The sequence below is a fragment of the Paroedura picta genome, chromosome 3, assembly GCF_049243985.1.
Source record: "Paroedura picta isolate Pp20150507F chromosome 3, Ppicta_v3.0, whole genome shotgun sequence".
NCBI lineage: Eukaryota > Metazoa > Chordata > Lepidosauria > Squamata > Gekkonidae > Paroedura > Paroedura picta.
Window position 1 is genome coordinate 4,452,327 of NC_135371.1, and position 13,555 is coordinate 4,465,881.

Consider the following 13,555-nt stretch of genomic DNA (forward strand, 5'->3'; position numbering starts at 1 on the left):
CCCTTAAAGGTAGGAGCCTTGGCTGGGACTCCAGCGGTCATCAAAGGGTTACGTGGGCCACAGAGTTCGGATTCCTAGACTGGAGGAGAAAGGGGTGGAGAATCCCTGGAGCCCGCCAGTTTCGCTTTCGGAAGAGCTGCAGGACTCTGGCTGCCGGGAAGGGTGAGAATCTGCAGGGGGGGGGGGAGGGGGGGTAGAAACCCCTGCAAGGGCGTCTCTCTGGGTCCCACGTGCAGAGGGTGCGTATGTCAGGCTGGAGGGTTCCTGGGTCTGGCCCCTTGAACTGGGGATGGGTTTGGAGAAAGGAGCAGGAGGGGACCCTTGAAGACAGCGCCTGAGATCAGGAAATTCCACATTTTAATCTCTGTATAAAATATTTCCTTTTGTCTATCCTGGACCTATTGCCCACCAGTCTCATTTGGTGCTCTCAGAGTTCATGTATTTTGACAAAGGAAGAAAAAGTTGTTATTCTGTCTCTCCCATGTGTAACTTTAAACCCCTATCATGTCCCCCTTTGAGCATCCCTTTTCTAAACTTTAAAGTCTCGGGCTCTTTTGTCTTTTGATATAGGGAAGGGGCTCCAGCCCCCTCAGTCATTTAGGTCGCCTTACTCTGTACTTTTTCCAGTCCTTGCAATGACTTTTTGGAGATCTGGTGACCAGAACTGGGCCCAGTATTCCAAATGAGGTTGTACCATACATATACCATAGATGTATGCAGGGGCATTACAATATTAGCTTTTTTATTGATTTCCTAATAATCCCTGAAATAAAATTTGCCTTTTTCTTTTGCATAGACGAGATCCCTGGCTCTCTTTTTTGACCTCCCCTCTCAAATCAACCAAAGGACTTGAATAGACTCCAAAGAAGGGGAGGCCTTGATTGCATTCCACAAGGGACAGACTTTGAAGTTGGCTTTTAAGTTCAGAAAATACAGAAACACCATAGCTCAATTACTATCCAGACTTAGGCAAAGAGAGAATGCTGAGTTTCAGCTCCTTGAAAGTGCCCCCTTCCCTCCCCCACTAGTTTCCTGCTTCATAATTTAAAAGCATATGCATATAAAGGCATACTGAGATCTCTTGGCATACGTTTCCGGAACATGGGAAGAAGAATAATGAGGGGGGGGGTCCATAAAACCAGAGGCTGAGGAACTAACTGTGTCTCTTCTGTCTTTCCTGTATGTGTCTTTACTGCAGGGAGAAGCTCAGAGTGAAAAAGGATAACAGATTCTAGATCTTCAGTTGTGAAGAACCAACTCTGAGTGATTATTCAAAGTTAGAGATGGCAAAAGACACTCCCAGAGGCAACAAATTTGGGGAGGCAAGAAGAATAGCTCCTCACATCCTTCAGGATGGGAGTAGTAGAGAATTTCTGCAAGGGAGGCTTGGAGAAGCCAAGAATCAGCCAGCTGGGGATGGTTCCCTTTCTCTCACTCAGTGGGAGACCCAGTGGCAGGAGTACCTCAGGATGGTGGAAAAGCCTCACTTTCCATGGGGATTTCCCCCCTTGCCTGAGAAACCTTCTCCCTGGGAAGATGCTAAAATGTTTCTGGCCTCCTTTGAGCAAGTGGCCGAAGCCTGTCGGTGGCCCCAGGAAGAGTGGGTGACCCGACTCCTGCCAGCCCTCAGTGGAGAAGCCAAGTGGCCCTTTAACAGCCTGGATGTCCCAGACAGAGAGGATTATGGGAAAGTGAAAGCAGCCATCTTGCGAGGGGATGCCCTGATCCGGGAGAAGCAGCGTGAAGAATTCCGGCGTTTCTGCTACCAGGAGGCTGAGGGTCCCCGGGATGCCTACAGCCAACTGAGGGAAATGTGCCATGGGTGGCTGAGGGTGGAGAATCACAGCAAGGAGCAGATCCTGGAGCTCTTGATCCTGGAGCAACTGCTGAACGTGCTTCCCCTGGAGATCCAGAGCTGCGTGAGGGAGAGCGGCCCCCAGAGCTGCTCCCAGGCGGTGGCCCTGGCTGAGGAGCTCCTCTTGAGGCTGGAAAAGGAGGTGAGGTCCGTCTGCTCTGTGGGCACTGAGTGTGGGAGGGCCTGAGGTGGAGCTGTGGCTGAGACCTTTGTCCATATTGGGGTGGGGGGAGGCAGAAGGGGAGTGAAAGGGCATGATGGGAAGGTCAGTTGCTTCATTCCCCTGGGAGTGGAATCCAGAGTTTTGAGATTGGGGAGTGGGAACCAGAATATGGGCCAGTGTTGAGGTAGCCCCTCCCCCGGATCAAGTGGGTCTTGTGGTTCTGAGAGCTCAAGCTTGTTGCCCTCTGCTGCCATCTCTGCAGGTGACAGGGTGGTCTGGGGAGTCCTGAAGACCTCCTCCCATCTCCCTCCTGGTGTAGTTGTGAGAGCTTGCATGGGTTGGCGGTTAAACAGCAGTGGACTCTAACATGGAGGACCAGGTTTGATCCCCCACTCCTCCACATACAACCAGCTGTGTGACCTTGGGTTGTTCCAAGAACAATTATCTCAGAGCTTTCTCAGTTCCACCTAACTACCTCACGGGGTATATGTTGTGAAGAGGGGAAAGGGAAGGTGTTTGTAAGTTGCTTTGAGACTCCCCCAGGTAGTGAAAAGCAGGGTACAAAAATCAGCTCTTGGTGGCTGCCGTAATGTCTTGGGCCTTCTTGGTGGTGGGTTTTCTTTCCTTTTGTTTCCTTTTGTTTCCCTTCCTTCCTTCCTTCCTTCCTTCCTTCCTTCCTTCCTTCCTTCCTTCCTTCCTTCCTTCCTTCCTTCCTTCCTTCCTCTCTCTCTCCCTCTCACACACACACACACACCTTCTTTCCTTTTTTGTTATATTTTATTATGCCACCCTCTGAAAAAGCTCTGCCCTGCTTTCTCCATGTTATGTACCAATGAACCATCTAAGCTCAGTGTGGAGGAAAGAAACCTACTCTGTTTGCCCCCACACACACACACACACTTATCACTCTGCTCTGAAAGGGTCCCTCTCTTTTGCTGCAGGTTCCTTTGGAGGAGGCCGCTGGGAGCATGTCTGAGGCCAGTCAGGATCCATCTGTGACTGAGTGGAGGCATCTCTTGATGGACATCAAAGAAGAGGAGGCCAGAGATTGCAGCTTGCTGGGTAATTAGGGAGGGCGGCCTTCAAGGGCCTGAGACTGGAATCATTCTTGGGCTGAGTCCGAAAGATTCTCTCGCTTCAAGAGCTACTGATCCCAATCCTTAGATTCTCCAGAGGATTTGATTTAATTGGGAGAGGGGCCGGTGAATTAAGGGAGAACCTCTTGTATGAAGTCCCATCATCTTTTCCCTACTGGGGTTATGTAAGACCCCTTTGGGCCTTCCCAGTTTTTTGCCCTCTCTTGTCTCCAGAAATCAAGGGCTGAATATCAATGCAAGCTTCATGTTGCACCTTTCACAAAACTCTCTGGACTTTATGACGTCCCCAGTTAAAAGAACACGGCTGTAGGTAATGGGAGGGACCTCTGCCTGTGCCCCTGGAGAGATGCTGCCAGTCGGAACAGACAATACTGACCCTGAAAGTCCAAGGGTCGGATTCAGCATAAGGGAGATTTATTTGTGTTCATGGACACTGCAAGTCACATAGGGAGTGGTGGGGAACAAATCTTAAACCCCTTTTCCACATAAGCAGTACACAATGGGGTGCTTTTTTTTGGGGGGGTGAGGTGAGCCAAAAGATAAAAAGGACCCATTGATGGGCCAGGCCAGGCTGAAGGTGAGGTCAACTCCCACCTTTGGGGATGAAGGAGGCTGTGAGGTGGGAATAAAGATACAGACCAGGAGAAAGGAGAGATTGGTCTGAGTTTCTGGCGGGACTGCTCATGGGACCTCTCTTCATTCTAGCCAGAGAATTCCAGGGGTCATCATTGGAAAATGCTGAGGAGGAAATGTCTAAAGGAAGCTCTGGGGATCCAGGTGGAATGAAGAGGAAGGAGGGAACCAACACCCCCGAGAAGAGGGATAAACGTATCGCTTCCCAAGGAGGAGGACGCTGCCAGGAAATCCCAGCCCAAGAAGAAAGTCCTTCCCAAAACAGAAATAATGAAGACCTTAGTTCTAAAAAGGGAATCCACGGCAAGGACAAAGAAAACATACGTTTGTCTTTTGGAGAGACTTGTATTCAGAGAAGGAGTCTTGTTCTCCAGGAACAAATTCATTCCGGAGAGAAACCGTATCGTTGCTTGGAGTGTGGAAAGCGCTTCAGTCGTCAAGCTGCTCTTACTTCGCATCAAAGAATTCACTCAGGTGAGAAGCTGTGTAAAATCTTATTTCATTTAGCTTCATGCACCCCTCCTTGTCCTTTGAGTCCCCCAAATGATCTGATGTGCTTGGGAGAAGGGCTGGGGACCAAAGAAGAGGTCTGCTGGAAGAAATCCAAGGGCCAGTGACCCTTTCCTATAGGGGACACCTAGCTGTCATTGGGCTGGTCCAAGTTCTTAACCCCCCTCCAGAAATCAGGGGGGTCCTCTTTGGGATGTTTGGTTTTTGTGATGAGGCTTTTCTGCTCTTTTTCAGAAGATGAAAGCCCACTGCTGCCCCTTCTCACACCTGTCACAGAACTCCCTGTATGTTATGATTCAGAAGAGAAGCCATTGATCAGCTTGGGGAGTGGAAAGAGTTTGTGTAATGGTAAAAAATGTTATGTAGATTTTACAAAGCATAATAGAATGAAGTTATTGACATACAAATATAAGTCTCGGCTCCTAGCACACCCAAGAATCTATGTAAGGGAAAAACCTTTTGAATGCGCAGAGTGTGGGAATAAATTTTCTAATGTTCGTACTCTTCAACGACATGTAAGAATTCACACAGGGGAGAGACCTTTTGAATGCTCACAGTGTGGAAAGAAATTCAGTAGGAGTTATCATCTTCAGCTACATGAAAGAATCCACACAGGGGAGAGACCTTTTGAATGCTTACAATGTGGAAAGAAATTCAGTAGGAAACATCATCTTAAGTTTCATATAAGAATTCACACAGGGGAGAGGCCTTTTGAATGCTCACAGTGTGGAAAGAAATTCAGAAGGAGTTGTGATCTTCAGCTACATGAAAGAATCCACACAGGGGAGAGACCTTTTGAATGCTCACAGTGTGGAAAGAAATTCATTAGGAGTTCTGATCTTCAGCTACACAAAAGAATCCACACAGGGGAGAGGCCTTTTGAATGCTCACAACGTGGAGAGAAATTTGGTCAACATAATCATCTTAATTAGCATCAAAGAATCCACACAGGTGAGAAACCATTTTAATGCTCTAAATTTGGAAATAAATTCCATTGGTGGCACCCTTCTATATCATCAAAGAATGCACACAGGGGATGAACCTTTAGAATTCTCAGAGTGTCGAAAGAAATTCAGCAGCAGCATCAAAGAATCCACACAAGGGAGAGCAACTTCAACAGTATCAAATAAAATACACTTTGAATGCTCACAGTGTGGAAAGAGCTTCAATTTGAATGGAGATCTTCATTGGCATCAGAAAACCTGCACAGGTGATAAACCTTTTAAATGTTCAGAGTGTGAGAGGACCAGATGATGAAAATGGTGGGATTTGCCAAAATAGCTCTGCTTAACTCTTTGATTAGACTAGAGAAAAGAGTATAACTTCATCTACTATTTCTGTTTGGAAACCCTTTATAGACTTTTTGCAGGAAAGTGAAAAGTTAATGACCTCTGGCTTTGCGGAATAAGGGAAAAGAAGTCTATCAACGTTGATAATATAAATTAGACTATTTGAGATGCAATACAAAAAGGAAGAGTTTGTTTATTCATAACTCTGATAGTTTGTAATAACTTGAAAGCAAGCAGTTTTCACTAGAATGTTATTTTGAAACAAGTGTCAATGTTACTGAGGAATTGACCTTCTTCTGTTTTATATTTTACACCTGTTTATTGCTTTTTCCTCTTGCTCTTGCTCTTCATCTTTTAAATCTTCTTAATCTTTTAAATAAAATATTTGCAATTCTGTGTGAATAAAGTACGGCATGCACACAACACCAGCGTGCTACAAAAGAAGTTGCAGTGTTGCTTTTTAGCCTCCCCCCCTCCCCCTGCATGGGACTACCCAAAGGAGTCTCAAAACGCCAACCATTGCCTTTCCTTTCTTCTCTCCATAACTGATACCCTGTGAGGTTAGTGGGGCTATATAGGAGACAGCGGCATCCGCCTCTGGTCCAGCTCATTAATAATAATATTTTACAAACCAATAATAAAAACATAAATAAAAGTATTGACATAAATGCCTAAAATTGAGACTTACGGGGGCCAGTGCTGAAAACATCCCTATCAATATCCTATTCTTCTTTTACAATGAATTAAATGAATTTGAAGACAAGACAGACTCAAAATATAGACGCATGCATTTCAAAGAGAAACTCCCCTCGCCCAAAGCACATTTGGGAGCCTCCTGTGGGTTCCCCCTCCCCTTTCAGGATGGATGAGATGCGCTAAGGTCGGCCGGCCGCTCTCTCTGGCTTTCCTGCTGGGGAGCCATGCGCTTTGCTTCATGCAGGACCAAAGACATTTCTATGCCTCAATAAATACCCCAACTGCTTAATTCTAAATGCTCTTATAAATGATGCAGTTTACATATATTTTATTCAATCAGAAAAAAAGAGTTTTTATAGGAAAACTAGAAGATGACCTGCAATAGCATTCAGGAATTTCCAGCTATTTTATTGCCAGGAAACCCTGAAGTCCTCCCTCTCCTGGCCCCCCCCCCCCCCATCAGCAGAAAAGAGGGACTGGCGCCAAGAGGCCCGTGTTCCTCCATTGCCCCGGGGCAGCCTCCCTTTCCAACCAACCACAGAGCCAGCTCTGTGGACTGAGAGCCCAGGGCGCGCCTTGCAAGAGCCCCCTGGAGGGGAAGGGTCGGGTGCAGCCCCGTCCAGCCCCTTCCCGCTCCTGGAGTCACAGGCGCTGCCAAGAACGGGCGCCTTCCCCTCGCTTTCCTTTTCTTTATGGGATTGGAAGGATGGGGGGTCCTTGAAGGTAGGAGACCTGGTCTGGGACTCCAGCGGTCAACAAAGGGTTACGTGGGCCACAGAGTTGGGATTCCTAGACCGGAGGAGAAAGGGGTGGAGAATCCCTGGAGCCCGCCAGTTTCGCTTTCGGAAGAGCTGCAGGACTCTGGCTGCCGGGAAGGGTGAGAATCTGCAGGGGTGGGGGGGTAGAAACCCCTGCAAGGGCGTCTCTCTGGGTCCCACGTGCGGAGGGTGCGTATGTCAGGCTTGGGGGTCCCTGGGTCTGGCCCCTTGAACTGGGGATGAGTTTGCAGAAAGGAGCAGGAGGGGACCCTTGAAGACAGCGCCTGGGATCAGGAAATTCCACATTTTAATCTCTGTATAAAATATTTCCTTTTGACTTATCTTGGACCTATTGCCCACCAGTCTCATTTGGTGCTCTCAGAGTTCTTGTATTTTGACAAAGGAAGAAAAAGTTGTTATTCTGTCTCTCCCATGTGTAACTTTAAACCCCTATCATGTCCCCCTTTCAGCATCCCTTTTCTGAACTTTAAAGTCTCGGGCTCTTTTGCCTTTTGATATAGGGAAGGGGCTCCAGCCCCCTGAGTCATTTAGTGTACAGAGTACACTCCTCTGTACTTTTTCCAGTCCTTGCAATGTCTTTTTGGAGATCCGGTGACCAGAACTGGGCACAGTATTCCAAATGAGGTTGTACCATAAATCTACCATAGATGTATACAGGGGCATTACAATATTAGCTGTTTTATTGTTTTCCCAATAATCCCTAAAATAAAAATTGCCTTTTTCTTTTGCATAGAAGAGATCCCTGGATCTCTTTTTTGGCCTCCCCTCTCAAATCAACCAAAGGACTTGGACATACTCCAGAAAAGGTGGTGGCCTTCATTGCATTCACAAGGGACAGACTTTGAAGATGGCCTTTAAGTTCAGAAAATGCAGAAACACCATAGCTCAATTACTATCCAGACAGGCAAAGAGAGAATGCTGAGTTTCAGCTCTTGAAAGTGCCCCCTTCCCTCCTCCACTAGTTTCCTGCTTCATAATTTAAAAGAATATGCATATAAAGGCATACTGAGATCTCTTGGCATATGTTTTTTTGAATATGGGAAGAATAATAATGGGAGGGGTGTCCATAAAACCAGAGGCTGAGGAACTAACTGTGTCTCTTCTGTCTTTCCTGTATGTGTCTACTGCAGGGAGACGCTCAGAGTGAAAAAGGATAACAGATTCTAGATCTTCAGTTGAGAAGAACCAACTCTGAGTGATTAGAGATGGCGAAAGACACTCCCAGAAGCCACAAATTCGGGGAACTATCGGAGGCAAGAAAAATAGCTCCTCACATCCTTCAGGATGGGAGTAGTAGAAAATTTCTGCAAGGGAGGCTTGGAGAAGCCAAGAATCAGCCAGCTGGGGATGGTTCCCCTTCTCTCACTCAGTGGGAGACCCAGTGGCAGGAGTACCTCAGGATGGTGGAAAAGCCTCACTTTCCATGGGGATTCCCCCGCTTGCCTAAGAAACCTTCTCCCTGGGAAGATGCTAAAACGTTTCTGGCCTCCTTTGAGCAAGTGGCCGAAGCCTGTGAGTGGCCCCAGGAAGAGTGGGTGACCCGACTCCTGCCAGCCCTCAGCGGAGAAGCCAAGTGGGCCTTTAACAGCTTGGATGTCCCAGACAGGGAGGATTATGGGAAAGTGAAAGCAGCCATCTTGCGAGGAGATGCCCTGATCCGGGAGAAGCAGCGTGAAGAGTTCCGATGTTTCTGCTACCAGGAGGCTGAGGGTCCCCGGGGTGCCTACAGCCGACTGAGGGAAATGTGCCATGGGTGGCTGAGGGTGGAGAATCACAGCAAGGAGCAGATCCTGGAGCTCCTCGTCTTGGAGCAACTGCTGAACGTCCTTCCCCTGGAGATCCAGAGCCGGGTGAGGGAGAGCGGCCCCCAGAGCTGCTCCCAGGCAGTGGCCCTGGCTGAGGAGCTCCTCTTGAGGCTGGAGAAGCAGGTGAGGTCCGTCTGCTGTGTGGGCCCTGAGTGTGGGAGGGCCTGAGGTGGAGCTGTGGCTGAGACCTTTGTCCATATTGGGGTGGGGGGAGGCAGAAGGGGAGTGCGAGGGCATGATGGAAAGGTCAGTTGCTTCATTCCCCTGGGAGTGGAATCCAGAGTTTTGAGATTGGGGAGTGGGAACGAGTAGATGGGCCAGTGTTGAGGTAGCCCCTCCCCTGGATCAAGTGGGTCTTGTGGTTCTGAGAGCTCAAGCTTCTTGCCCTCTGCTGCCATCTCTGCAGGTGACAGGGTGGTCTGGGGAGTCCTGAAGACCTCCTCCCATCTCCATCCTGATGTTGTTGTGAGAGCTTGCATGGGTTGGTGGTTAAACAGCAGTGGACTCTAACATGGAGGACCAGGTTTGATCCCCCACTCCTCCACATACAACCAGCTGCGTGACCTTGGGTTATTCCAGTTATCTGAGAGCTGTACTCGCAGAACAATTCTCTCAGAGCTCTCTCAGCTCCACCTAACTACCTCACGGGGTATATGTTGTGAAGAGGGAAAAGCGAAGGTGTTTGTAAGTTGCTTTGAGACTCCCTTGGGTAGTGAAAGGCAGGGTACAAAAATCAGCTCTTGGTGGCTGCCGTAATGTCTACAGCCTTCTTGGTGGTGGGTTTCCTTTCCCTTTCCCTTTCCCTTTCCCTTTCCCTTTCCCTTTCCCTTTCTTTCCTTTCCTTTCTCCCTCCTTCCTTCCTTCCTTCCTTCCTTCCTTCCTTCCTTCCTTCCTTCCTTCCTTCCTTCCTTCCTTCCTCTCTCTCTCCCTCTCTCACACACACACACACCTTCTTTCCTTTTTTATTATATTTTATTATGCCACCCTCTGAAAAAGCTCTGCCCTGCTTTCTCCATGTTATGTACCAATGAACCATCTAAGCTCAGTGTGGAGGAAAGAAACCTACTCTCTTTCCCCCCCCCCCACACGCACACTTATCACTCTGCTCTGAAAGGGTCCCTCCCTTTTGCTGCAGGTTCCTTTGGAGGAGGCCGCTGGGAGCATGTCTGAGGCCAGTCAGGATCCATCTGTGACTGAGTGGAGGCATCTCTTGATGGACATCAAAGAAGAGGAGGCCAGAGATTGCAGCTTGCTGGGTAATTAGGGAGGGCGGCCTTCAAGGGCCTGAGACTGGAGTCATTCTTGGGCTGAGTCCGAAAGATTCTCTCACTTCAAGAGCTACTGATCCCAATCCTTAGATTCTCCAGAGGATTTGATTTAATTGGGAGAGGAGCTGGTGAATTAAGGGAGAACCTCTTGTATGAAGTCCCACCCCCTACTGGGGTTATGTAAGACCCCTTTGGGCCTTCCCAGTTTTTTGCCCTCTCTTGTCTCCAGAAATCAAGGGCTGAATATCAATGCAAGCTTCATGTTGCACCTTTCACAAAACTCTCTGGACTTTATGACGTCCCCAGTTAAAAGAATGCGGCTGTAGGTAATGGGAGGGACATCTGCCTGTGCCCCTGGAGAGATGCTGCCAGTCGGAACAGACAATACTGACCCTGAAAGTCCAAGGGTCGGATTCAGCATAAGGGAGATTTATGTCTGTTCATGGACACCGCACGTCACATAGGGAGTGGTGGGGAACAAATCTTAAACCCCTTTTCCACATAGGCGGTACACTACGGGGTGCTTTTTTTTGGGGGGGTGAGGTGAGCCAAAAGATAAAATGGACCCATTGATGGGCCAGGCCAGGCTGAAGGTGAGGTCAACTCCCACCTTTGGGCCTGAAGGAGGCTGTGAGGTGGGAATAAAGATACACACCAGGAGATAGGAGAGATTGGTCTGAGTTTCTGGCGGGACTGCTCATGGGACCTCTCTTCATTCTAGCCGGAGAATTCCAGGGGTCATCATTGGAAAATGCTGAGGAGGAAATGTCTAAAGGAAGCTCTGGGGATCCAGGTGGAATGAAGAGGAAGGAGAGAACCAACACCCCCGAGAAGAGGGATAAACGTATCGCTTCCCAAGGAGGAGGAAGCTGCCAGGAAATCCCAGCCCAAGAAGAAAGTCCTTCCCAAAACAGAAACAATGAAGACCTTAGTTCTAAAAAGGGAATCCACTGCAAGGACAAAGAAAACATACATTTGTCTTTTGGAGAGAGTTGTATTCAGAGAAGGAGTCTTGTTCTCCAGGAACAAATTCATTCCGGAGAGAAACCGTATCGTTGCTTGGAGTGTGGAAAGCGCTTCAGTCGTCAAGCTGCTCTTACTTCACATCAAAGAATTCACTCAGGTGAGAAGCTGTGTAAAATCTTATTTCATTTAGCTTCATGCACCCCTCCTTGTCCTTTGAGTCCCCCAAATGATCTGATCTGCTTGGGAGAAGGGCTGGGGACCAAAGAAGAGGTCTGCTGGAAGAAATCCAAGGGCCAGTGACCATTTCCTATAGGGGACACCTAGCTGTCATTGGGCTGGTCCAAGTTCTTAACCCCCCTCCCCCAGAAATCAGGGTGGTCCTCTTTGGGATGTTTGGTTTTTGTGATGAGGCTTTTCTGCTCTTTTTCAGAAGATGAAAGCCCACTGCTGCCCCTTCTCACACCTGTCACAGAACTCCCTGTATGTTATGATTCAGAAGAGAACCCATTGATCAGCTTGGAGAGTGGAAAGAGTTTGTGTAATGGTAAAAAAGGTTATGTAGATTTTACAAAGCATAATAGAATGAAGTTATTGACATACAAATATGAGTCTCAGCTCCTAGCGCACTCAAGTATCCATGTAAGGGAAAAACCTTTTGAATGCACAGAGTGTGGGAATAAATTTGCTATTGCTAATGATCTTCAACGACATATAAGAATTCACACAGGGGAGAGACCTTTTGAATGCTCACAGTGTGGAAAGAAATTCAGTAGGAGATATCATCTTCAGCTACATAAAAGAATCCACACAGGGGAGAGACCTTATGAATGCTCACAATGTGGAAAGAAATTCAGTAGGAGATATCATCTTCAGCTACATGAAAAAATCCACAGAGGGGAGAGGCCTTTTGAATGCTCACAGTGTGGAAAGAAATTCAGTAGGAGTTATGATCATCAGCTACACAAAATAATCCACACAGGGGAGAGGCCTTTTGAATGCTCACAGTGTGGAAAGAAATTCTGTAGGAGTTCTGATCTTCAGCAACACAAAAGAATCCACATAGGGGAGAGGCCTTTTGAATGCTCACAACATGGAGAGAAATTTGGTCAACTTAATCATCTTAATTAGCATCAAAGAATCCACACAGGTGAGAAACAATTTTAATGCTCTAAATTTGGAAATAAATTCCATCGGTGGCACCCTTCTATATCATAAAAGAATCTACACAAAGGAGAGCAATTTCAACAGTATCAAATAAAATACACTTTTAATGCTCACAGTGTGGAAAGAGTTTCAAGTCGAATGGCGACCTTCATTGGCATCCGAAAACCTGCACAGGTGATAAACCTTTTAAATGTTCAGAGTGTGAGAGGACCAGATGATGAGAATGGTGGAATTTGCCAAAATAGCTCTGCTTAACTCTTTGATTAGACTAGAGAAAAGAGTATAACTTCATCTACTATTTCTATTTGGAAACCCTTTATAGACTTTTTGCAGGAAAGTGAAAAGTTAATGGCTTTGCGGAATAAGGGAAAAGAAGTTTATCAAAGTTGATAATATAAATTAGACTATTTGAGATGCAATAGAAAAAGGAAGTTTTTAAAATTCATAACTCTAATTGTAATAACTTGAAAGCAAGCAGTTTTAACTAGAATGTTATTTTGAAACAAGTGTCAATATTACTGAGGATTTGAAAATGTAATTGACATCCTTCTGTTTTATATTTTACACCTGTTTATTGCGTTTTCTTCTTGCTCCTGATCTTCATCTTTTAAATCTTTTTAATCTTAATCTTTTAAATAAAATATTCAATAAAATATATTTTAAAAGTTCCACACACCAGGGTTGAAATTCTGTGTGAATAAAGTACGGCGTGCACACAACACCAGCATGCTACAAAATAAGTTGCAGTGTTGCTTTTTAGCAACTACCCAAAGGAGTTTCAAAATGCCTAACCATTGCCTTTCCTTTCTTCTCTCCACAACTGATACCCTGTGAGGTTAGTGGGGCTATATAGGAGACAGCAGCATCCGCCTCTGGTCCAGCTCATTAATAATAATATTTTACAAACCAATAATAAAAACATAAATAAAAGTATTGACAAATACCTAAAATTGAGACTTACGGGGGCCAGTGCTGAAAACATTCCTATCAATATACTATTTTTTTTACAATGAATCAAATGAATGTGAAGACAAGATAGACTCAAAATATAGACGCATGCATTTCAAAGAGAAACTCCCCTCGCCCAAAGCACATTTGGGGAGCCTCCTGTGGGTTCCCCCTCCCCTTTCAGGATGGATGAGATGCGCTAAGGTCGGCCGGCCGCTCTCTCGGGCTTTCCTGCTGGGGAGCCATGCGCTTTGCTTCATGCAGGACCAAAGACATTCATACGCCTCAATAAATACCCCAACTGCTTAATTCTAAATGCCCTTATAAATGATGCAGTTTACATATATTTTATTCAATCAGAAACAAAGAGGTTTTATAGGAA

The 13,555-nt window shown here is 46.6% G+C and overlaps 1 protein-coding gene across 1 annotated transcript; it reads left to right on the forward strand.

Annotated features, from left to right (window-relative positions):
• The first annotated feature begins 28 nt into the window (after positions 1–28).
• On the forward strand, positions 29–12,276 carry LOC143833836 (uncharacterized). The gene is given in 11 exon segments (XM_077330061.1): positions 29–162; positions 1,199–1,997; positions 2,960–3,080; positions 3,821–4,222; positions 4,493–5,249; positions 5,251–5,509; positions 8,153–8,165; positions 8,226–8,950; positions 9,963–10,083; positions 10,817–11,218; positions 11,492–12,276. Coding segments are annotated over 10 exon segments (4,299 nt in total). The 5' UTR covers positions 29–162; positions 1,199–1,283.
• The last annotated feature ends 1,279 nt before the right edge of the window (positions 12,277–13,555 follow it).